The sequence below is a fragment of the Echiichthys vipera genome, assembly GCF_963691815.1.
Source record: "Echiichthys vipera genome assembly, chromosome: 10".
Taxonomy (NCBI): Eukaryota; Metazoa; Chordata; class Actinopteri; order Perciformes; family Trachinidae; genus Echiichthys; species Echiichthys vipera.
In genome coordinates, this window is record NC_139835.1 from 13,277,189 (window position 1) to 13,302,386 (window position 25,198).

The 25,198-nt window shown below is 40.0% G+C and overlaps 2 protein-coding genes across 2 annotated transcripts in view; one reads left to right on the plus strand and one right to left on the minus strand.

Annotated features, from left to right (window-relative positions):
• Positions 1-5,270: 5,270 nt before the first annotated feature.
• LOC310952617 (general transcription factor IIF subunit 2-like) overlaps positions 5,271-25,198 on the plus strand; it is a gene marked incomplete at both ends in the record, with an annotated part of 41,424 nt that continues 21,496 nt past the window's right edge. The window contains 4 exons of the mRNA XM_083921278.1: positions 5,271-5,336; positions 5,725-5,798; positions 5,919-5,937; positions 6,161-6,305. Of these exons, the coding sequence (XP_083777404.1) occupies positions 5,271-5,336; positions 5,725-5,798; positions 5,919-5,937; positions 6,161-6,305 (304 nt within the window). The remainder of the gene's footprint in view (positions 5,337-5,724; positions 5,799-5,918; positions 5,938-6,160; positions 6,306-25,198) is intronic.
• kctd4 (potassium channel tetramerization domain containing 4) lies at positions 23,610-24,386 on the minus strand (the record flags this gene model as incomplete). The annotated part of the gene is made up of 1 exon (XM_083921277.1): positions 23,610-24,386. One exon carries the CDS (start codon positions 24,384-24,386, stop codon positions 23,610-23,612), a length of 777 nt encoding a protein of 258 aa, XP_083777403.1.

Here is a 25,198-nt window from a genome sequence, read left to right on the forward strand (position 1 = left end):
GTGATGTGTTTGTTAAAACAGAAATATATGTATCTATGTTTTTGATTGTCTTTAAAAGAAAAAGAAAATATGGATAGAAACACAGTGTTATCAACAATTTGTGAACACATTTGTCCCAAAATGACAATAACCCCAGCAATCAGAGAAGTGTCTTATATCAAATGTCAAACAATATTCAGTATGTTATCGTATTTCCTTGTATTTCCTTCATATTAATGCACCGCCATCAGGTCAATCCATGCACTTGTTGAAAGAGTGAGAAGAAAGTTTTATACATGAATGCAATCTCTTGCAAAACTTATACGATATAACATCTAATATAAAAAATGGTCGTTTAAACTGTACTTTTTAGCAGTGGTTCTTTTATGTGAAGTTGCAGCGTATGCAATTGATACCAGATGAGAAATGTACAGTACAGCATCTGTGTACATGATGCAGGTTGGCATGAAATGTGCCCAATTACCCAACACCTTACAAAAACTCTTCACATATTCTTCAAAAACACAGCCTTCCCGCTCGAGTAAAGCACACTTGAGTGTACAAGTGTGGATAAAAAGAATATTCATTGAATTCTCAATACATGCAGCCCTCACTGTTGTGGTTAGACATGTTTTTTGATGAAGATTTCTAGGACGATAATAGACCACATCACAAAGCTTGAAGACCTTTGGGATGAAGTCTAACAGGATATTTCAGAATTTAGGCTCTTCTGACAACAGCACAGTGTCACTTACATGGTGTAAATAATGCATAGACAAAATTATGTAAAATGAAAGATTCAATGGGGGCCACATTCTACAGTGTGCTGAGAGATAAGAAGATATTAGTTTATTTTAAATAAGATAAGATCATCCTTTTATCTTATCTTTATTTAATATTCAAGTGTTGTATTGAAATGAGGTAGTGTGATAATAACCATGAAATCTATTTCCCTTTCTCTTACCTGGTGAATCACCTTCACATTTATTTAAAATACCTCTAATATCTCCTTTTCTTTTTGGCATCCCATTTTAAAGACAGTATCTACCAACTAAGAGCTGCCATGGCAACAGCCCCTTAATGAAACAAAGGGAAATCACTTTTCTGATGCCAAATCATGGCAGGTTTTAGAGACATTATCATTTCAGAGGGACAAGTGCTTGTTCATGCTATCAAAGTGCTACGCATGTAAGAATGTTGTTAAAGGTTATAGGGCTGGTCAGTGGACACAGTGTGCTGGCGTTTCATTTTGTGGCTGATTTATCTCCACATCTACCCCCTGAAATATACCCAGACTGTGGGCAAAAAGTGCCTACCTCACAACGGGGATGACCTTGAGAGGAAAGCCAAAACCCTCATCCCGTTGGTGCCAAGCTCATTTTTTCCTGATGAAAAGAGATTTTCTGAATCTTTCAAGGCTGATCAAACTTGTTTCAAACTTGGGTAATAAAGGAAGTTAGGCTCCACTGTCCCACATACACACCCAAACATACACACTTTCAACACGTTCCAATGATGCAGATAAACGGCGGCCAGCAGCTGGGACACTTTGGAGCCTCTGTCTCAATGCTTTGAGGTAGATGAGAGCTCTCTCTGTGTGTGTTAAGCTTTATGCGAATGTGCTGACGGCTGGTCTGACAACAGAGAAAACTTTTTCTCTGAGTGAAATCTTTGTGGCTCGCTTGTTGTAGGTCACACTGCTGAGAGATCCATTTGGGGCACAGGAAGTTATATCGATCCAAATCCATAGACCAGTGCCAACTGCCACCAAGGACAATACAGATGCAGCATTTTTACATGAAAGTTTACTTCCAGCTAATTGTGTGCTGTGCTGAGAGTGCAGGTTTCTTGTCAATCAATAACTAAACCAGCTGGTTCTACAGAGTGGGCAGGCAATGAGATTATAAAAATAAAAAAGTGTTTATCCCCTTGGAAGCATAATTGTGTTTAGCCAATTTCTTGGCGATCTTCCTTTCTGATCCTGAGGTATCTTGAGTTAAATTGACACTGTAGCCTAAGAGTGGTACCAGAGGAAAGGTCAGTGTGTCTCAGCAGTCTCTGGACACATCAGCTATTGATCTGACAACAATTTAGCCTCTGAGTGCAACGGTTAATATTTTACGAGTGTCACTGCCCACTACGTACAGGAAACCTGATTTGTTCTATCCCCTGACCTGTGGGCTATCCTGACCCTAACCATCAGGTTTCCGGTACAGATTGGGCGGTGACAGGGGCTTCTGGTGTAGCCAGCAGCCAGCCATCTGGATAACAGATGACAGATATCCGGGCCACTTCCTCATCCATGAGCTGGTCATTATTTACTGATCGAGTAGCAACTTGAGACTGCTTTTTGTAGATGTTTGGGTCCAGACAACATTTTGGCTTATCTTTTTTTTAAACTATGAAAGTACTAAATGACAGATAACAGCCGATGGGTTCTGAGATTGCATTTTGGCCAAAGCTTTCCGCCTATTTTGCTCTCTACACAGTGCAAAGCCTGCTTAAACATGATTGGTCAATAGGCCTACTACTCAGACTACAAGCAAACTACAAGTCCTAATGTTTGTACCAAAATCTTGTCCTTTGGTCTGTGATCTGTTTAGATAAGTCTCTGGGTGATCTAAATGGAATGATATCCATTTCTGGTGTGCATGCTTAGTAAATTGAAGTCCAGTTTGCCCCCTTTTTTTCCCTTTCCTTGTGTAAAACTGGACATTTTACCCTGATGGTGGACCTGAAAGAGAATAAGGATTCATCCTCTGGGGACCATAAACATCTGGCAAGCTGATTTGAAACAACAAGAATCACATCTGTCCCATTACAATCATCTGCCTTACAACAAGATAGCATGGTGCCATGCTATCTTGTTGTAAGGCAGATGATTGATTGACATGCATGTATGTGCAGCTTATTTTATTTTCATATTTATATCATTTAAGAAGCAAATGATACAGAGGATAGAAACAGTTGAGGCTATTGAGTGTATTGAAATTCAATTCATTCAATCATTCAGTTGCCCCATGCCTAGTTCTAGTAGATGTCCACAAGGTGGCAATATATACTAATCAGATGTTATCCACCAGTAAATTAAATTGCTGTCTCTTCTCTTTCCCTAAAATACGGCTCTTCACGCTGATGTGAACTTCAGAAATGAGAGAACATTCTTCCAGGTCTCTCCAGAGATGATCGTGATTCAGAGAAAGTCACGGGATCTATAGACTGGAGAAAGCTTACAGCCCCCACTTTGATTCTATGTAATCTGGACCAGTTCAAGATATTAATGATTATTTACTATTAAGTAATGGGGACACAATATTGTTATTTTTGTATATCTAATACTTTTGAATATATTTCATTTCCCTTCTTCTACTGACCGGCCAGTGGCAGAATAAACAATAATTTCCCCGCGATGATAAATCTAATGGAGACTGTGGAGACAAATGTTATGATATTTCCTTGTTTAATTTACATATATAGGTACAATATATTTAAAAAATCACACTTCATCTTCAACATGCTAGTGGAGAGACCCACTGGACCGTACAGTATATTTGTAAAAGAGTCTCTTACATGTTAATCTACATGGTGATGCTATAGTATGTGTTAAAAAAAATACATAGGGAGACAACAGTTTGAATTGCTTTCCATTAAAATGCATATTCATACACTCTATGCTTGACCTTGAACCTGAGTTTAGAGGCACCCGGAGAAAGACCTGTCTGTTGCCCTTTCTAACCCAAAGTAAGGATATGTTGTCTAAGGCCAGCAGCAGTTGCAGGTGGAGGAACATTACCGTATACTGAATTCAACATTCATCACGGTTCAGTTTGGTTTTGAAATGAGCTGCTGGGCCCCTTTTAACCTCCTCTTCCTCCTCCTCACTTTTCAAAGTGTAGTGTTTCTCTGCTGGAATAACACATGATTTGCTGTGTGGTGATTTTATTTAACACAAATTAATCTGAATGCACCATATGAACTCATATTAGCTGAAATAATTCAGACAGATTTTGACACAGAAAAGGATCAGGTAATTAAGCAGGATTCTTGAAAGGGGTGTTGTGCTTTAGTGGTGCATATTCTTAAAACATTAAAATTGACTACATTATATCTCACGTGATACAATTTAGCCTAATAACGAGGTTATGGGATTGTCTTACTAGTGGGATGTCATGTAATATTAAGCAGAAGCCTGCAGTTCCCAAAACCACACACACCTGCGACATGTGCTTTTGACGTGTCAGCATGTAGCCTGCTCTTATTTTCGTCCTTATTTATTTATTTTTGATATTTTTGAAATGATACATGTCTTTTAAGATCAAATAGTTGTTGTTAATGAATCATGCTTTTGTGAGTTGCACATTATTCCACACAGGGTAGAGCAGATATTGATCATTACAGGATCTTGGTGGTCCTTCATGCTTTGCAATTTCATAATTGATTTATTATTTTAAATAAACAAGTGAGAAGCACATACAATTAAATTTTATTTATAGTGCTAAATCTTAACAAAAGTTATCTCAACACACTTTACATGTAGAGAACCAACAATTCCTCCATGAGCAGCAGCAAGTCCCAATATCTATAATAATAATAATAACAATAATAACAATAACAATAATATTAACAATCATAACAATAACAATAATAATGATAATAACAATAATAATAATGATAATACTAATAATAACAAAAACAATGATGATAATAATTATAATAATTATTATAATAATGACAATAATAATAATAACGATAATAACAACAACAATAATAATAATAACAATAATGATAATGATAATAATAATACAATAATAATGATAACAATAATAATAATAACAATAACAATGATGATGATGATAATGATAATAATAATAATAATAACAATAATTATAATAATAAAAAAATTAAATAATAATAATAACAATCATAATATTATTATTGTTAATAATAATAATAATAATAATAATAACAACAACAATCATAATAATAATATACATTATTTATCCAGTTATCTTATCCAAACAGTGGCATCCAAAACCTTCCTTATACATTAAAGAGTTTTGGTAACTTCCCATTCATATACAGGAAATTAAAAAAAATAATATGTAGGACTAGTCTTCCGGCAAGTAGCCCTTTTTCGTGTCGTTGTTCGGACTCTTATTGTGAAAGGTGGAGTTATATCGTGTCGTTTTTCTGCTCAATTAGGCGCTCGTGACAAAATTGGGGCGTCATCACACACCTGGCTAATTCTCGGTTACCTTATCCTACAGTCACACTCTGGCAACATTTACGCTATGTCAGACAAAACGGAGGTTAATCTAACGGGAGTTAAACAAAGTAAAGGCGTATGGCTCGTTAAGGTTTGTTCAACTCAACTCAACTAACGCCACACATCAAAGGAAAGTCAGTTAGCTAATTCGGCTGGCGTCCTCAGTTTTTACCAGCTAATTAAAACGGCCGTGTGTGTGTGTGTGTGTGTGTGTGTGTGTGTGTGTGTGTGTGTGTGTGTGTGTGTGTGTGTGTGTGTGTGTGTGTGTGTGTGTGTGTGTGTGTGTGTGTGTGTGTGTGTGTGTGTGTGTGTGTGTGTGTGTGTGTGTGTGTGTGTGTGTGTGTGTGTGTGTGTGTGTGTGTGTGTGTGTGTGTGTGTGTGTGTGTGTGTGTGTGTGTGTGTGTGTGTGTGTGTGTGTGTGTGTGTGTGTGTGTGTGTGTGAGAGAGTTACATTTATAAATGAGCATCTCTCTCATCAGGTCCCAAAGTATTTATCTGTGCAATGGGACAAGGCCAGAGAAAATGGAGAAGTTGGAAAGATCAGCATTGGAAAGTACGCTGTTCAAATGTTCATTTGGAAGCTTTTAATGCACTTTTTTTTAAATATGATTACATCCTGTGATAACACTATACTGTAGGTAATGCTTACTTTTCAAATCTGTCTTCCTGACAGGAAACAAGGCAAAACAGAGGTAAGAAAGCTCCATGTGACACTGCACAGCTAAGTGGCGTTCAATGACACCCTTTCACACTGTAGTTGCATGTTTTTCACAGCCTTTTTGCCCCGTTTCTTTTTTTTGTATGATCGATATAGTTTCATCATATCACATGTGACCTTATCTGATGAATCAGACAGTCGGTTGTCGATATGACTCGTCAGACTCAGCAGGGCCTTGACTCAGCTGTGTTTCTCAGGTACATTTCAGCCTGAGTGAGGAGCTCACAGCCCTGGGTGCTGTGGGAGAGAAGGATGCACCAATGCAGGTCCCGAGGGATCATCGCTTCACTATGCACACGGTGGGCGGACAGACCATGGCTGTCTTCAGCCAGAGCAACACAGGTCGGTCTCCAACAGCTGTTACACCCGTCAGCGCTGTGTTTCTCTTGTGCCAGTAATGCCATCTGAAATGTTTACCAGGGGCTGACTGATATAGATGTGGCTCTTCATGTGATTGCCCACATGAAAGAAGGCTTTACACAAATGTCTGAAATTGAATTTTATGAAGTGTATGAAGTGTTCTGTTGTCATATTCCGACAAAATGGGACTTAAAATAAAATGTCTGAATGCATATTAGACTCAAGACAAAGGTTAGAGTTTTGGTTCCTTTGCACTCTTTTACATATAAAGCCTTTCAAAAATCGAGGAATATTATGTTAATTTATCTGATTGACTTGTTAAATCAAGCTGAAACCAGTAAACAAAGTCCTGGGGCAGTTTTTCTGTTCACAGTTAAGAACAACAACTCTCACAATTACTTTGCCTGGGATCGTGACACATGATATAACAGTGTTCATATTATTATATAATATATTTAACTGTCATTAGTTCTTCTACTTTCTTAGGTTTTTTTGTGTTGAAAGAAAGCTGCAGTCGATGGAGTTGACATTGATTGTGCTATAAAATTCATGAGAATACTTAAGGTAGCTTCTGATTTATGGAGGGATTTGCTGCCAGGCATGATGTGTTTTACTAATACATGAGTTGGAGGGATTTTCAGGGATTTTGCATCAGACCCAGAATTTAAAAATAGGTGCAACTCTATGATGGAGTGTCTTTGACTGTGTGACCTGATACATTAAAGCAGCTTAGGGTGTTACATTTAATGTGATACTTCTTTTTTATCACTTTAATGTGTCAGACCAGTGAAAGTAAATGATCATAAAGAAGGTGTAATTGTTATTTCAAGGCAATCAAAAGTTTTAAAGGGAACACTTTAATTTATTGAGATTGTAAGTAACTTGCAGGGTACCAGTGCTCAGTAACAATAAAATGACTGCTTCTTAGAGTAGTTTTCAAGCACTGCTAAGGGGCATGTGTTTGTGTGTTGTTGGCATAAACAAAGCATGTTTTGAGCATATCAAAATCATGACCAAAGTAGTTTGATGCACAAATATTGACTGGATGACAAGTTACCAAAACTGCAAAATGTAAAACCAAACGGAGCAGTGTGGTCTCTGGTGCAGGCCAGAGTGGAAAAAATGCAACAGGATGTTTTTTGTAGAGCAGCAAAAACAACTGGAAAGGGAGGAGCTGAAGTATTTTGAACTCTTGTTAGTCAGACTATATTACAGAGAACACAGAATAGTAACATAAATAAATATGTTTACCTTTATGTTTCCTTATTGACAGTTCCCCTGAGACTCGCTGGGATTTGTGCTAGAATTGAAAGCAGCAACATGGCCGTGGTTGCGCTTGTGTTATTTGTCAATGCTGCATGTGGATGGCAGTCACAGTAGATATTTTTTCTGAGGATAATGAGCGGTTTTATTGCACTACGAGTATCGATTTGTTTGCTCTGGTTGACTGGAAGATAGCACCGGAGCCAGACCATAATGCCTGTATTGAAAGATGCTGTAGATTCAGATGCCTTTACCCAGCGTGGTCATGGATTAAAATCGATTTCATTGCGTTCATTGTAGGTATTTGTTGTTTAACTGGCCAAGTGCATCTGTGACTAGCTTTGGTTGTTTAGTGCAACAACAGCCCATTTTCTTTTTTACAGTAAATTTTGTTTTTTGTTCATCGTAACCAGGTTGCATGTTGCCAGGTGTCAAAGAGGATCACAAAGCCAGCCCACTGTGTGAATTTGTCTTAGTTCAGTAGTGAATGTTATCCTACTTCTGCATAGTGGAAGGGAACGTAAAATGAAATTGCTGCAAAGCTTTTGAGTTTTACGTAGGGAACTTGCTAGTCATTTTTGAAGGATCACTCTGATACCCGATAAGTCCAGTCACAGCCGAGAGAAAGAGGAAAACATAAAAATAATTTTCTCATTAAGCAGCTGAGCCACAAGTCACAGGCAAACCCCGGAGCATGTGAATTAGATTATTTCTGAGCTGCAGAGCACGAAGCAAGAGAAACATCATAACACACTTGGTAGTAGAAGAAAAATACTAGAAATCTTTTGTTTTGGTAGGTGTCAGCAATGACACATATAAACTAAATATACGTGCACTGAAGTTGAGTCTAGTTATGCTCTAAATCGTCTCTGACCTACAGTGGGTGTAGTGTAAATGAAAATATTGAAAGGCGCACCTTCTCAATCTCTTTTTTTCATTCCCTGCAAAATGGTGTGTGCTCAATAGACAAATGTATCCTCCAGCATTTTGAGTCAAAGAATATTATGCAATCCCTTTTCAATGTTTTGATGAAACCTTTTTTAACTGTATAGGAAAGAACATTAAATTGGAGAGTAAAGAAGAGTAGATTTACTAATGACACTTCAGATGACTGAAAATAGTGGAATTTGGTACAAACCAGATCCTCCAGTTTGGAACTGCATTAAAATTGATACTTTTACTACTATAAACTTACATCGTACAATCCATCCTCCTCCCCTCATCTACATCTGCAGTGTAAACTTTTAATAGCTTTCCTCTGATTGTAAAATGAATCAGGACAGTCTAAATGGGGAATTGTTTCTCAGCACCATACACATATTAGTCCATAACAATTTATTATCCAAATAATTGTCTGAACTGTTGTTTTTCTCTTTCTCCATCCTATCTACTTGCTTAAGGAAAAAACACAACACTTAATCAAGAGTTTCTACTAGTATTGCACAGTATACACAATACTAGAAAGGTACCGCGGTACCCAGCCGTTAAAAATACTATTTAACGTTTTATTAGTATCGGTACTTGATGAACTTCTACAGCGAGGCAGTTTCTCTCTGCTTCATCACTGCCAGCAGCCAGTGTGTGCGTGGTTTCATAGTGACCGACATTCACAGAGCGAGACAGACATGGCTGACAGTGGCTTGAGTGTTCCTGCAGACCGACCTAGGTTTGTTGAAAAAGCAAACGCACGGAGCGAAATATGGAAGTATTTATGTTGCCGCGGCTGCTGGTCTTTCAAGGAGGGGAAGCTAATTTTTTCCGGCCTACATCATAAATGTGTTTGTTTATTTATATGAAAATTCTACCCTTCTTTCTTTTTCAAGAAAATGATCTGTGACCTTGTCGTACCAACTAGGCATCTTTTCCAAGGATTGACCAGTGTCCTCTCAATGGCCAGCAGAGCTGGGCTGCTTAAATGGCCTTGGACCAGCTGGAGCTGCTGCGCCAGGCTACTGTGAAGTGTGAACGCATGTGAGAGATGGTGACGGGGGGGAGAAGCTCCGCAGCTGCCGCTGCTTGTTTGGGGAAAGAAACCCCAGAGTGACAGAACAGAGTCGCCAAACACAAAGCTAGTCGCTTTTAACAAAGACAAAGTCGCTGGGGATCAATAAAGTCTCCGGATCAGTTCAGGACAACGGAATGAAAAACTTCTGCTCTACGCTTCTCCATTGAAGTCAGTAGAAGCTGAGCGTCCGACTCTGTAAAGTGCTGTGGGGATGAATGAGAAGGAAGTTGCACCGGTTACCTGTGATAAGTAGCTGATTCTGAACAAAAGAGGAAGGCTTTCTAGCGCGTATTTAGTCAATGAAATGTACACACAGCAGTACTTATTTCAACACTTTTTTTTGGTGACATTTTAAGGGAAGCTGAGCTTCCCTTGCAGTCTTAGAGCGATCGCCACTTGTTCAAAGACTTCAGAGAGCTCAAGTGAAGCGAGTGTTTATTTTGTGACAAGTGAACTTTTTTCATCCTCAGAGTTGCACGAGGCAGTCAGGGCTAAAGCTAACTGTTTAACTGTCTGATGTGGTTCACACGTCTCTGTATGCAAACAGTTCACACTGGAGACATTAACTTTACCAGAACATGTGCTGGTCTTTACAAGTATGCTGATCACCAACACAACAACGCCAAGAACCTTAAATTGGCCAAATAATTGTTGAGATAGTGACAAACATGTTCCTTTTTTCATATGTCCATGTTGTGTGACTTCTTTTTATATTTTAAACAGCTGCATAATCATTTCATTCGTTATAACAAGTTAAGTAGCTATAATGCTCAGCAGCTTTTAACAAATATATATTTTTATTTTGACCTTTTATGTGTTTTATGTGTTTTAAATACTAAAAATAAATAATTTAAAGTTCCATATTCTGTCATTTTATATTTTATTCCATTATTTTTGATGAGATTTCAGTTTTACGCCGTGGTATCGTATTGGTATCGAGATATTTTGGGCAGATATCGTACCAAAGTCATAATTTTGGTATTGTGACAACACTAGTTCCTATAGATAAACGACCAATGGTAAAACCTGTAGGACTTCATGGTGCATTCAGGTTCACCTCGTAAACCCTGAAAAAATCAAGCTGTAAAGTTCCCTTCTAGTAGTATAGTGGTCTTTTACCCTTTTAGCCTTTTAAAAGAATAATATGTAAATGACAGGTCATAAAATCAATGACCTGTTGATTTTCACAAATCAAGACTCCATAGCAACAGTGTCATAATAGTCATTGCTAAAAAAAAAAAAGCGAGAATGTTGAAATGTTAAATCCTATTCGATCGTTACCTTAATATCAAAAGTCAAATAGAATTGTGGATTTGGAGAATCGTCACAACCCTCGATGTGGGGGAAAAAATAATTCAAAACTCAATTACCAGGGAGTAATAATATCTATACATTGGATCTCCACACCAGTTAGTTGGACCAGTCCCAGCCTGGTCAGATGCGTACATGAACTGATGAAGCCTCTTGGATGAGAGGTGAAACGTCTTCCTAGACAAACAACCAGTCCAGTTGTTTTTGACTGAAATTGCTTTGAGGATAACGATGACCTGGACGAATGAGAACATTCACAGGCCAATATCTATACATATTTCTTTAGTCCTGATACAAGGTATGTCTAACTAAAGTAAAAGATAATGGAAGATATATGAATCTGTTTATTTTAATTATGGATCTTTAGACCCACACCGTGAGATGCCTAGACATTCCCACCCCTAGTTTGATTCTGACTGTGGGTCTTTGTTGCATATCATCATCTCTTTCTCTCCTCATGATTCCCTTCTCTCTCAATTTATGTTGTCCGTAAGGATGAAATGCTCATTGATATAAATGGGGTCGACAGCATCATAGAAACACCTGCCTTTAGTATACCACAGTGCAATTCAACAGAACCAAAAACTGCTGCCTCTAAAATGACAATGAAGTTGAAACAATACCTCTATGTACATATATAATGTAAATATGCTTAAATGTATCTAATTGTCAGTGAGCTGTGCCTCAGAACTGTAATGAAAATAAAGTTATCTCTTCCTCAGAGTGCACCCTACAGTCACAAGGTTTATTCTATCACCGCCTTCATGCACTTTAGATTCACCCACACTCGCATGTGAATTAATACCTCCTACATGTGGTAATGGATTTTTTTCTCTCTTAGATGTTTCTCTTTTTTTCAGCAACACTAGTAGAGCTACTGTAGCTTTGGGGTTTTAGTACAGATGTCAAAGAGGATCATCAGTATAACATTCTTGTGGAGACATGGAATTCAGAGCTCCAGACTATATATGACTATAAAAGTGCACAAGGAAAGAAGAAGTAGGATAATGTCCTCTGAGATGTGGTGGTGTGTAGTCTCCATTTACCTGACCGACACCCAGCTCCACCCCCACTCGCCCACAGAAAGGTGTACTGCATGACACCGGTCTCCCACTCACTTTCCCCCAGTCTTGCTCTTAAACAAACAAACACACACACACCCACACGCACACACAGCTTCATTGTACTGCACTCGCACTCACTTTTGCCTACACCTACTCAAATTTGACTGATTCTTGACACCTCGGACAGAGCAGGTCCAAAATCCCAAAAACCTGCATCTACATTCCACACAGCTACATGTAGCCTGAGGTATAATAACTACATCAAAGGATGCCAGGAGAGCAAATTAAACTATTCCCATTTTTTCAACCACATTTTAAATATTTCTGAGTAATATTAGATTTTTAGTGATACTGTGTGGGTCTGTTGGTCCACTTTGTTCCCCAACAAATGATCTTGGCAACTACCAAATAGATTTTTGTACAGACATTCATGGTTCCCAGATGTTGAATCCTACTGACTTTGATGATCCCCTGACTTTCCAACAACAGGTCAAATGCCGTCACAGTAATACCGCTAGAACTAATAACCAAATTCTTTTGAGCAACTGACTGTTTGAGATAAACGCTAATGTTAACATTCTTACTGAAAAGTTGAGACTTTTTTTTCTTAAGGTAAATGCTTACTGGTTTGCTTAAGTTCTTTTCAGTTCACCAAAGTCTTAATGGCACCAGTATTGTGTTTAGGTATCACATGATTGTATGAGAAAACCGTATAGTAATGACGGGAAGTTCACAATTAGTGGCAGGCACAAGCATTTATTTCTACTTTAACACCCCAAATGCCCTAAATCAGCTCTGTCAATGTCCTTTTGTCATGAAATATGTAATCCAGCCAGCCACACAGTTTCTAATCCCTTTAATCCAACATTTCCGACTCTTTATAATCCCTTCCTCCACCTCTGCTGTACAAGTATTCAATGAGCCAACACTAGCAGGAGGTTGCTATTGGTGACCGTCAATGATTGATACGTACACAAATGGTGTCTGACATGGCTTTTGTACTGTAAGGCTGCTAGCTAAATGTTCCTCCATTATTTTCTCCCCTCGTTCTGCTTTGTTCTGGCAAGGACCAGGTATTGATTAAGAGGTTGCTAAGCAACAGGCTTAGTTGCCACAGAAGCGTGCAGGGGAGACCAGAAAGCCAGATGTAATGTCCTGCTCTGTTACAGTAAAGCTTTCATACAGCTGCATCTGTGAAGCTTTTAACTAAAACTTTGCAATCCATGAATTTTTATGAACTAAGTCAAAACCCCAGAACTCTATAGACTCCAGGAGATACTTTCATTGAATATCTGCTTTGGCACCTTTGGTTTAAATGCAAAAATTAATCTTAAATCAGCCAGCTAATTTTTATTTAAGACAAATCTTCTATAAATAGTTCATTTTATGCCACAGATTATTTACTTACTGTGTTTTCGTCACATTCAAATATGAACACACAATAAATGGTCGGTTCTTTGCTTATTGCCGCATCCACGAATACAAGTTGAAACTCAGCCATGCAAAGAGTAAACCGTATATACAACAGATCCAGAAATGCCACCGCCTTCTCTGAACTTGAACTCATTTAAGATAGATTGAGATGAAGTGGAAAACTGTCCTGTGGTCTGACGAGTCAAAATTTTTAATTCTTTTTAGAAAACATGGACGCTGCGTCCTCCGGGCAAACGAGGAGCAAGACCACCCGGCTTGTTATCAGTGCACAGTTCAAAAGCATCCGTGACGGTATGGGGGTAACCTGCTCATTGGTGAAGGCTCCATTAATGCTGAATGATATATACAGGTTTTGGAGAACCATATGCTGCCAAGTAAACACCTTTTTCAGGGAAGGCATTGCTCATTTCAGCAAGGCAACTCATTCTGCATGTATTACAATAACACAGCGCTGTAGTAAGGTGCTAAACTGACCTGCCTGCCATCCTGACTCATCACCAGTGAAAATGTTTGGCACATTATCAAACGTAAAATACAACAAAGGAGACTGTGAACTGTTGAGTAGCTGAAATCCTACATCAAGCAAGCATGGAAACCACTGTGGAAGTGGTGAACACGCCACCAAAGGTTTTTCGTAACAAAGCAACTCCTAATATTTGCAGAACGTCAGTTGATGCAAACGCACAATGATTTTTACATCATTTTTAAGTTAAAATTGTACCTATTGCAACATTGCATATATTAGTAGGTTTTGCGATTTGACGTCCTTACAGCTACAGTTTGTAATTCGCTTAATCATCCCTGTGGTAAATAGTCAGTGGTTGGAAAGCGTTACGCACTTCTTGAGATCAGACCTACTCTTTAAAGTAACATAGGTTATCAGGGAGCAGAGTGGAAATGACAGAGGACCCATTCTCCCTATAACAAGTCAGTGTAGCATCAAAATTATTTTGAAGCTGTTAGTTATTTGCTTAAAGATGTCACACCACTTGATAAAATCCCCAGATTTTAAGATCCACTCACAAATACTCAGGCAATCATGAGAACAACACCAGATCATTTTAATCACTGACAAAAGGAGAGATGTGGGCTGGAATCGGGCTAAATATAAGAAGTAGAAATTCAGTAAAGATAACCCGCTGTTGTCCTGCTGTGTTGTTATTTGAAATTCCTGTTGTGTAGTAGCATCATGCACAAAACCGTTGGAACAGTGCATGCTGTTGGATCCTGTGCAGACTGTCGTAGGTGTTTTATTGAAGCAGTGTTGCTGGCTTAGCTTTGTAGGCTCATTCCAAAAGTGTGGCTCATGAAATGCTGAGGGTTTAAAGAGGAATATCTCTTGACTGGATACCTCTTGAAAAGCATGACTTTCATCATCAACACATGCTTTGAGGACTATATTTCACTTCATTCAGAAGGGTCCAGCAGGCCCACAGTATGAATTGTTGGCATTCATCAGCTTTCAGCAGCTCCTCTCACTGTACTGGAAGTTGTGTATGAATAGCTGCATTGTTGGGCTGTTTCCATGGCTGACGTCACGGAGCAGTCTTGATGTTTTGCTAAGGTGAAGACCGTGTTCTGCCAACATTAATCCAATGGGAGGCTTTACAGTTCCTGCTGTGGGAGAGCTCAGGCCTCTTGGGCAATCTCACTGTCAGAGCAGTTTGAAGCGGTCGGCTCTCTCCTGCTGCACTGCTCTCTGCTCTCTCTCACAGCACCAGCGGAAAGTACATGAAGAAATACCGTTCTCAAATTGAAACGAAATTCTATCCACCCTGACATTTGTTTTGCAGCGTTAATTTACTTAACGGCACTTTTTTTCCAACAACCCCTCTTCTCAGGCTCATGCAGTTCTGCAAGCAACACATTGAGAGTGCACAATCTTATCAACACATCCATTTAAAGGCTCTAATGTATTTATCCCACATGGAGATTATTGTCTGTTTTTATTGTCACGAATGAACTGTGTTGAATGCAAATATATGATAATACGTATGTTTAGACAAAATAGTCCCAGCTTCAGTGTTTTAATAGAGAAATTAAATGATGCAGTACATTTGTAATATAGCCAAGTATGGTGTGTGTATGTATATCTTAAGAATTACACCTCTACCCACTAAAACCTACTATATAGCACTATAAAACTCCACTGTGAACAGCATCTTGTTTAAATGCACCTCAATGATAGGTGATACATGTTTTCAGCACATTGAGGAAAGTGTCATCTGTTGCTTTAAATCATCTATTTATATATTTATAGGACATATGGTTTGTGAGTTTTCCAGTAACCAGAGACAATGATTGTCTATTTAAATGGGCAGGCAGATTTGTTTGTTGCTGCTCTCAAAACATAAAACGTGCTGTATTTTACCCGAACACAAAAGTCTAAATTTGTGGATTAAAACGTGTTGTCTGCACTCCACAGGTTCCTAAAAAAAAAGGCACCTCTCACATTTGTTTTTCTGTTTTTTCTTTTTAGTCACAATGACACAGGGGGCTGACTCACTATGACTCAAGGCCTGCTATTCTTCTCAGAGATGCATGTTTGCTGTTACCCAAGGTGAAAAAAGGAGAACGATCCAGATATTGTTTCACTAGAGAAATGTCCTCTCTATTCTCATTCCTGCTGTGCTTCTTGTAAAGAAGGTATGTCCAACCCCCGCTCCCACACAAGGGACGTGTCTAAAATGTGGTGCTCCGTCACCAGTAGATACGATGTCAGCCGCTTGTCAGTTGGTTGTTGAAAGACCGAAAAGGTTATCGTAGAGCACACTAGACTGCACAAGTCTTTTCTTACAGTTTACAGTTAATGTTGTTTTTGGGGGCTTTTATTTCCTTTGTCTTAGAACAGCTGAAGAGTGACAGGAAAGGGGGAGAGAGGGGGTGACAAGCACCAAAGGGCCACAGGTGGGATTTCAACCTGGGCCACTGCCAAGGACTGAGCTTCTATAACTCTACCCAGTGAACTAGAGCCCACCCCCTATTTGTCATTGTGTTTTAAAGGCGCTTTCAGGACTATAGTTAGCTTGCTCAGGTCCAAATCAGTTGATGAGTTTGTAAAAGAGAATAAGAATTTAAATACAGGAACAAAGTCCTGTGTCCTGGACTTGTAACGTCTCTCGTATCTCCATCCAAACAATTTTGTTTAATTTAAATATTTTTCAGACATTGCATCGCGTGCGACGTTACTACATCTGTTCTGCACTCTGAGACTTTGCTCTTCCTATTTCTGAATACAAATTTAGAGCCAACCGCTTGATCACAGAGATGCAAGTGACAGCTACCTTTCTCAGGGTAGCTACTGCTGCTACTACTACACAAGTTTCTACAGTTTGCATGCTCTGTCGCCTCACAGAATGCAACTCAGCCCTAACTACAGGAGCCGTTTACCTTAAATTTTGGAGTACACCTGGTAGATGGGTCGGATCACGTTCGCACTAGGGCCGAGTATCGTTTAAAAATGTTCTTTAACAGCATGTGAGCACGTGAGCACCGTTCTGTGGTCACACCTGCCCAAACGAACCGCACCAACGAGGAAAACGCTCCAGGGTTGGATTCAAGTCACGTGTGTTTTAAATACCTCCAAGTTTTTTTAGACTTAAAACTAGGCAAGTATAGCAAAGGCAGCTCCAGTATAGACTGGCCAGAAGCAATGTCCGGGTGACCCAGCACACTAATCTGATATGACAAAAATTGGAAAACTACGTAGTCATAGTGTATGGAAGTAGTGCACGAGTGAGCCATCTAGCTTATTTCCCATCTCTGGAGCTGGACATGCACAGTAGTGGTTCATGAAGGCTGAATCCTCTGAAGAACACATATGGCGAACTGAGCGGTCCTCAAAATGAGACGGTCTGATCTACTTAAGTGCAATAAAACCCTAGTGAGTAAGCCAACAGCCCACTTTATCAATGCAACTATTCAACAGATTTCTGTGTGCTCTGTCTGCAGCCTCTCAACTGCTGCTGTTTTACACAACCTCAGTGCACTACTCTGCAAATAGCACAAGCTGAGACAAAGCTGTCTGTATGCCACTGTTTTTCTTCACATATCTTAAATGTAGCAAATTCGTGATATTTGAGATCCGGTTCCAGTGAGATATTATTGTGCACTACAGTATATAAATGCGATAATATCTCACTTGCCTCTGCTGTTGTAAACTTTACTGTCACGTTAAATATCATTGAAAATATAACATTCTGTGCTCATGTTCTGAATCAATTTTTTTAAAAACAATATATTTTATAAAAAGAAGTTATTTAGTAATGGAAAATACTATCAGGGAGAGTTGGACAGCTTCTCCTGTCATTTATTTCCCCCCATCATTTTTGCATTTCAAATAAGGAATCCAATTTACTCCAGCGTCCCATTTCTCTCACCACTGGGTTTTTAGAGGTAGATTAGAGTCGGCTAGCGCCTTCTCAGGGAGTCATGCTCATCAAAAGAACCACATTATTGTTCGACCACTGCATGTGCGCGCTGCATATTGGCTCTTTATTTAAAATGTAATAATAGCCAGTCAGTATTGTCCACTTCTGATATGATGGAGGTTCCTCCACACAATCCGTATGGTTGTATTACTTTTGTGTGAGATGTCTGAGCAAGAAAACCTTTTCGTGTTGTGTGGGAGGCTCTTACTCAACAGTAACCAAACTTACTTCACTCAGCAACAAAAAAATAAATCTTCTCACCCACCATTAGTCTGGCTGTCAGTGGAAAGTTGTCCAAATCAGGCCTGAGCTGAATATAGTGCTCAGATCTTTGAGCTCTGTGAAGAGTTAAGGCGTGAGACAGCAACTTCCAGTTAGTTATAGTTCACGTCTGACAGACAGATGGGAGACATGGTTTAGAAGTGGGGACTGCAGCATTTTCTCACAAACTTAAATGTATGTCATACCAGTAATACTATACTTACAAGAAACAGATGTGTGTAGATAATTTGTACTTAGTAAATATTGTCTTTCTTGCTGCCACTCTAATGTACTTACTCCTCGGCAGGATCAACCTGTTAGAGGGCCGTGGGGTAAGTGTTTTCTTTCCTGGTTAATTCGATTGGACTGGTAAAAACTGTCAACTGAACTCTACTGCGGACCAAACAACTGATCCTAGGAGTGTCTCGCTCCACCTCTAAGCACACTCTGGTTTGGTTAGTTTGTGATGTGAAAGCAAGCGAACCAACTGGATTTGGAAATAGCAGATGTGATTTTAGCATCAATACAGACGCTAAACTATTATTGAAGCCATCTGCTGGTTGTGAACTGTCGAGGTCACGGTCTTACAATAGATCTGTGCAAGCAATGTATATATTTATGTAATTAATTTTGGTAACCATGGTAACATGTATGCACATCGGCATGAGGGATGGGGATGTTTCCTGATTAACCAGGGAGTTAAAAGCAGTTAAACTGTGGCCTGCTGTGCTCGTCTCCTACTGTGTGTACTTTGGCAGTCCATTAAGTACATTAAACACGTGTGACGTAGCGGTCGCTCAGTATTCTCCCACAGTAATATCGCTGTATAAGAGGCCTCTTTTCCATCCTATATCTCTCTGTATGTCATTAGTCCAAACATGCAGTTTCTAATACCAGTAATGATTATAATCAGTTATTTCTTTGGGAGCACTTTGTGACACTTAAGAAACATTTAAGTACTGCATAACCTGCTGCCAGTCAACTGAGTTATATTTCCCCACATAGGTCCATGTAATGCTGATGAACCACAGAACCAGCAGTGTTTAAGGAAAAGGTGGCTATATTGGCAACATTTGTTTGTTACAGATACCCCTGTCAGAGGCTGCCTGAGGTCATAAAACCTCTGTCATAATCTCTTAGAATAGAATAGCCTTTATCATTGTAATTGCATCACAGCAGATGTTAAGTGTCGATTTTAATGAATACATTCACACAGATTCACATACTGTGCCGGAACGCACAAGCCGTCACATGGACACGCCTCTGCAAATTCTAACCTTTTTTTGCAGATGCAGTAGGAAGGTGGAGGGGCAGGTCGGCTCTGACTTCCTCTCTCTGCCTCAGCGGAGAGCCTCCTCTCATCTTGCTCTTTGTGATCTGACCTCTTCTGTATTTTTTGGTTTTTATTAACTTTATCATAGAGCTCAAATTAATTAAATGAATATGCAACTGTTTGGATTACTGGGGTTTCGTTTAAGAATTATTTTAGGCAAAAATGACATTGCCTAGTTACAGCTTGTCAATAGGGAGGACTTGCTGCATGTATAAATATATAGATAACATTTTAATTGTATACTTTATGAACAGTATACTGGTGGTTGGATTTATAGTGTTGGAAAAAGTAATTTATGTTATGCATTTAAATCAGATTCAAGTTGTTTTAAGATTATGCTATGATCAAATGTAATTTTTGGCAGTTACAAGAGCAATGAATGGCCTTTTTTGTCTAATTTTAAGATACAGAATGAAGAGGAAAATAAGGATAACTGCACTGGGAAGTAGGAGTAGATTTATCTCTCCTCGCTGGCAGAATGATTTCTGTTTTTAATGAAAAATAAGTCTTTAGGGCTGAGACCGAAAGCCAATTTTCAGAGGCTTATATTCCCTGAGGGAAAAGGTTACAATTCTAGGGGAAAGATGTTTTCAACGTTTGGAATGATCAAGCTCAAATTTAAAATGTTAGCTTTAATCTAAAAAAAAGTATGTTGCATACAACAGTTATCTATACTAACTGTTTTGTTGTGCCCACTCCTGCATTATCTCTTTTCTGTGACTGAATAATGGTTGCTGCTGCTTCTTTTGTCTGAGTTGAGCGTAAGTGGAAGAGGTCTAACCTCCCTCCTCCTCTTCATCACTCTCTCTCTTCCTCCTCCTCATCTAACATTGCTTCTCTTTCTGAGAGTTGAAGGACTTGAAGGATACAAATCTGAGGTATGTTAGTCATTTTCTGGCTGAGCTGCACAACACAACTAAGGCATCGCAAAAAGGTGTGTGTGTGTCTGTGTGTGTCTGTGTGTGTGTGTGTTAGAGAGAGAACAGCTTGTGAACGTATGATGTAGGAGTTGAGTTTGCCTGGCAACAGGTGAAAAGACTGAGATGAGATTGTTGATAGTAGTTTAGTTTGAGCTTTTTTCGCTGCTTTAACCACCTCTCTGGTATTTCTACTGCCTGCACCTCCTGCCTCCCTCATCATCCCAAGCTGCCTTTTGATGCAGCGTAGATCACTTTGACCCTGCGACTAATAAGTAAAGCAGTCACTGTCATAAAAAATGCAAGAAGCCGATCTGCAATTAAAAAAGGTTTGATGTTGTTGACAGTAAAGTATCAGTGCCAGGAGTGACATCTAAACAGCAGATTTTCACTGGGTTTATCTCCTCTTGAATGCGTTCCCATTTTCTTTGTATGTGTGTTGTTTAATGTCATGACATTACCTGCAGGAACAGATGGTTTCAGTCAGCATGTAGGGCGGGGGAGCAGAGGTAGAGGGACAGTGAGAGATGATGTGCATTCAAAGGTGACTTATTGTTCGTATGTTGGTAACAGGTGTTCAAGGCAACTCTGCATAATTACAGCTCTAACAGGCAGTTAGAGGCAATTAAACATGTTTCGCAAAGACTTTTCCACTCTTGCAAGAATGCACTGAATAAATGCTTTTCAATGTTTGGAGTTAATAAAACTTAAACCTTATCACTCAGTGATATGGACTTTGACATAGCCAAGCTTGTTTGCAAGACCAGACTTGTTTTGCATTTCTTCTGGCAACGACAACATCGGCCACTGCCAAGGCGTATTTTTGGTCCTAAAACACACACAGGAATAATCATATTGTTCTCCTCATCGCATATTTAGAGAGGAATGACTTTTGCTATCTAGAATATTACTAAAGTTTGAATTGTATAGATTACGGCTGGGGAAAACAGCGACGTGTAACCAAAGTATCATCATAGTATGGAATTGGGAGAAAAGCATATGGTCCCAGCCCTAACAAATATAGGATTTAGGATACTGCTAGCATTGGGGATGATACACATCAGAGCTCAATACAGAGAGATAAAAAGAGGTTCTCCTTGAGGGAAAAGGGCAGGATTTATCTCAGGCTGGCCTTCTTTTAAAAGACTAAATATCTTTACTGGAACTGGGGGAGGGTTGAAGGGGCTCCCCAAAGGATTCTGCAGGTGCAGTTGCTGCCCTGTGATGGCAGCGAGCCAGTAAACCTTACCGTCCTTCATTGCAGCAGGCAAGGTGAAGGTGATAATTATTGATTTATAATGTGTGACGTTGTTGTTTTTGTTTTTGTTTTAACAAATCAACAATAACGGTTTATGACAGTCGATTTCTTTTTAATCACAAACCCCTCGGCATCACTGTTAAGGGCAGTCAAATCTGTCGCAACAGTGATAACACCTTGAGTACACTGCGGCAAAGAAAGAACGTGTGGTCAATAAAAACATTTTCATCTGGTGTGAAGCAGGTCTTTAACATTTAACAACTTTTGTTGACAACTTTGGTAGAAGTAATTACCTCAGGACAGGATCAGTAATAGTCATGGGACTGGGAGAAACAGAGACATTTTTACTTGTATCTATTTCTTTGGCCCTCCTTCAATTTATATATTTTTAAGTCTCATAAACCACTACACATTTAAAATCTCTGTCCTCAATTGAGATGTATAGTCATGTATTGTATGAAAGCCCCCAGAAATGTCACTCTGTCTGCTTTCCATACTACCCATGGGGAACCCAATGTGAAGATTTTAAAATCCTTTATACAGTGTCTCCAGTTAGATTCTTATTAGCCCAGCAAATTACATGATGGTGATCTTTTGGTGTAATCATAATCAACTAATTTGTTTAACGACAAAGAATATTCTGTACATAATGTCATTTTTGCTCCTGCGATCCATGATTTTGTCCTGCTCACCTCCATAGATGGTTACACACATAAAAAACAGTGTTTAACACATGCAGAGAAGTGTAAAAGAAGTGTTTGCAGAGACTTTCATGTTTCTTTGCCACTTATTCCTTCTTTTTTTTTACCAGAAGCTGCTTCCTCAGTGGTTCTACAGTAGACTTTAAGTTCATGTGGGCCAAGATTTAATGATTAGCAGTGTACACTTTCTTCTAATGGGTGCAAACAAAAAAGGGCATGTTCGCAGTACATATGTAAAACTGGCTGTCTGATGTTGTTATATAACTGATGCAAAATAACTTCTCAACACTTATCATTAAAAGCAGTATTTGACAGGCTTTTTTCCACCAAGCAATGACTCAGGCATTAAACTGTACACAGACTGTTGCAGATACACTTCAAAACACTTTCCAAAAGTTTTAGCGTCACTTTTATTTGTAAAATATCCACATTGAAAAGTAATAGGCATTGTTGTGGCACTGACTTCACAGAGGCTCACAGCACTAACAAACACACTGTTTATTTAGTGCACATGCATCATGCTAGGTTCAAAGCCCTTACAATAATCACGGCTCTTTGCACTCAACTTGTCCACATGATCTGGGAAATGGTTTGTGTTTCCTTAGTCCTGACTTTGGGTGTGAAGTCTTAGTCCAACCAAAAACCTCAATGCACTATGGTTTTCCCTCCAGGCTCCAGAGGGGGTAATAAAATAAACACAAGCTATTAAACCAACACAGCACACACGGTGTATAGCAACGCACACATACACACAGGCACAGACTGTAGTAAAAGCTGAATGGCACAGCAGTGCACATCACGGCTGGTTTTGAAGGCTTTTGCAGCTGTTGACAAAGCAGCAGAAGCAGTACTTGTGCAGAGACAAATCCATTGATAAAGCTTCTTTGTCTTTTCTACGGAAAGATTTGTTGGCTTGTCTTTGAACATTACAGAGTAGTACTGTACCGTGATATCCAACCAAATGCAATTTAGATATCAGGATTGCTTGGTTGATCTGCTTCATTCTGAATTCTATAAATATTATCTTACAATGCAATGTAAAGGTTGAATCACCCACTGTTACCTCAAACCTATCAAATCGGTTTTTCTAAACCAGCATTGTGCATTTATGATATTAACCCAATTCTGTGAAAAAGTCCAAACCCACCTGTTCTCCTTTTCCCACCCAATGACACATTACAGCTCAGCACGTTACAAGATCTTCAAGCCAATACCTCACATTAGCGGGGTGGATATGGAATCAGGCACTACTCTTTTCTCTCTTTGCCTCCCCCTCTCCTCCTCTCTCTTGCCTCACTTTCCCTTCATCCTACTTGACGAAGTGCAGGGCCTCAGCCGCCACCACAGAGCCTTTGCTGCTGTCGAGGCTGGTGACAAGCTTGAAGCCGGATTTCAGTGCTAGCATTACTGTCTCTAGTTTGAGACAGTCAAGTGTGCACACGAATGTGCTGTCCTCCTTCAGCACGAGCCGGGAGCCCGGCTCTGACTTGATGAAGTGTCGGAACTGGATCACGTTGGACGACACCTCAAATTCTTCCGGAAAGCCGTCCAGTCGGCTCTTGGAGACCTGCACCAGCCGCGCTTTGACCTTTTCGATGAAGGTGGAGTCACTGCAGTACACTTTGAGCCCCTGCGACCTCTCATGGCTATCAGTCACCTCCAAAAAGGCGGCCTCCCGCTGGGCAGCCCTCTGACTTTCCCACTCGACCACGGCTTCCACCAGGTCACTCAGACGGTAAAAGTCTGCCTCCCGTCGCAGGAGCCCTGCCTCCCGGAAGTCGTCGGGCAGCTGGAGCTCTCCGGTTCGGAGGTAGTTGAGCACATGGCGAAAAACTGGTCCGTCTCTATCGATGAATGGGTTGCCCATGGAATCAGTGTGCTGAACCGGCTTCTTGCCATTGGCCAGCTCTTCCAGAAAGGAACCCTGGTGTCTGGCAAGGGTGGTCCGATGTGCAGTGTACAGGAACCCCCCTACATTGATGGTGATAGTGCCTGAAGAGGGCTTCTTGAAGCTCTTGCTGGGCTGCAGCAGGTCCGGGTTGATGTGCCTGAGTTCACTTTCCATCCTTCTGAGGTTCCATTCCATTCTCCAGTCACCCTCTCCAGCCTCGACCCAGCCGCCTCAGAGCTGGTGTGTCTGAAGCACAAATCGAGTCTGGCTTTTTCTTCTCTTTTGGATCTGGCTGTGCGAGTCAGTGCTGCTTCTGCTGCTGCTGCTGCGGAGAAAATGAAAAGGTGTTGTCAGCTGCCGTATAGTGAGAGTGAATGTGTTTGAAAGTGTGTGATGCTGGGTGGGTGGGTGAGTGCTGTCTGGCAGAGGAGCTACAGTGAACTGGGAGCTGAAAACAGACTGGCTCTCTGTGCTGCTTGGTGTCCCTCCTCTCCCGCTCTCCCTCTCTCTTTAGGAGTGGGTGGGCAGACAGCGTCACATTCAGAGACGAGAGAGAGGGAATATGAGAGCAAACAGAAGAGTATATACAGTCTCCGGAGCTCATTCTTTCTTGCTTGTTCTCTTTCCCTAATTATTTTGATAAAAAGGTAGAGAACTGAACACACACACACACACACACACACACACACACACACACACACACACACACACACACACACACACACACACACACACACACACACACACACACACACACACACACACACACACACACACACACACACACACACACACACACACACACACACACACACACACTTTAGCAGATGGATGGGGGGTTGTTTCTTTATCTTTGTGCCGTGAAACTGTCTCAGCTTGTGTGAGACTGAATATGAAACTCCTTTTGCAGCCAAATCCATCTGTTTATCACACAGTGCTAGATGTGAACTAGAATCTGTTTAAAAAGGAGTCCAGTTTAATTTGGGGCTTAACTGCCAAGCTTTTTC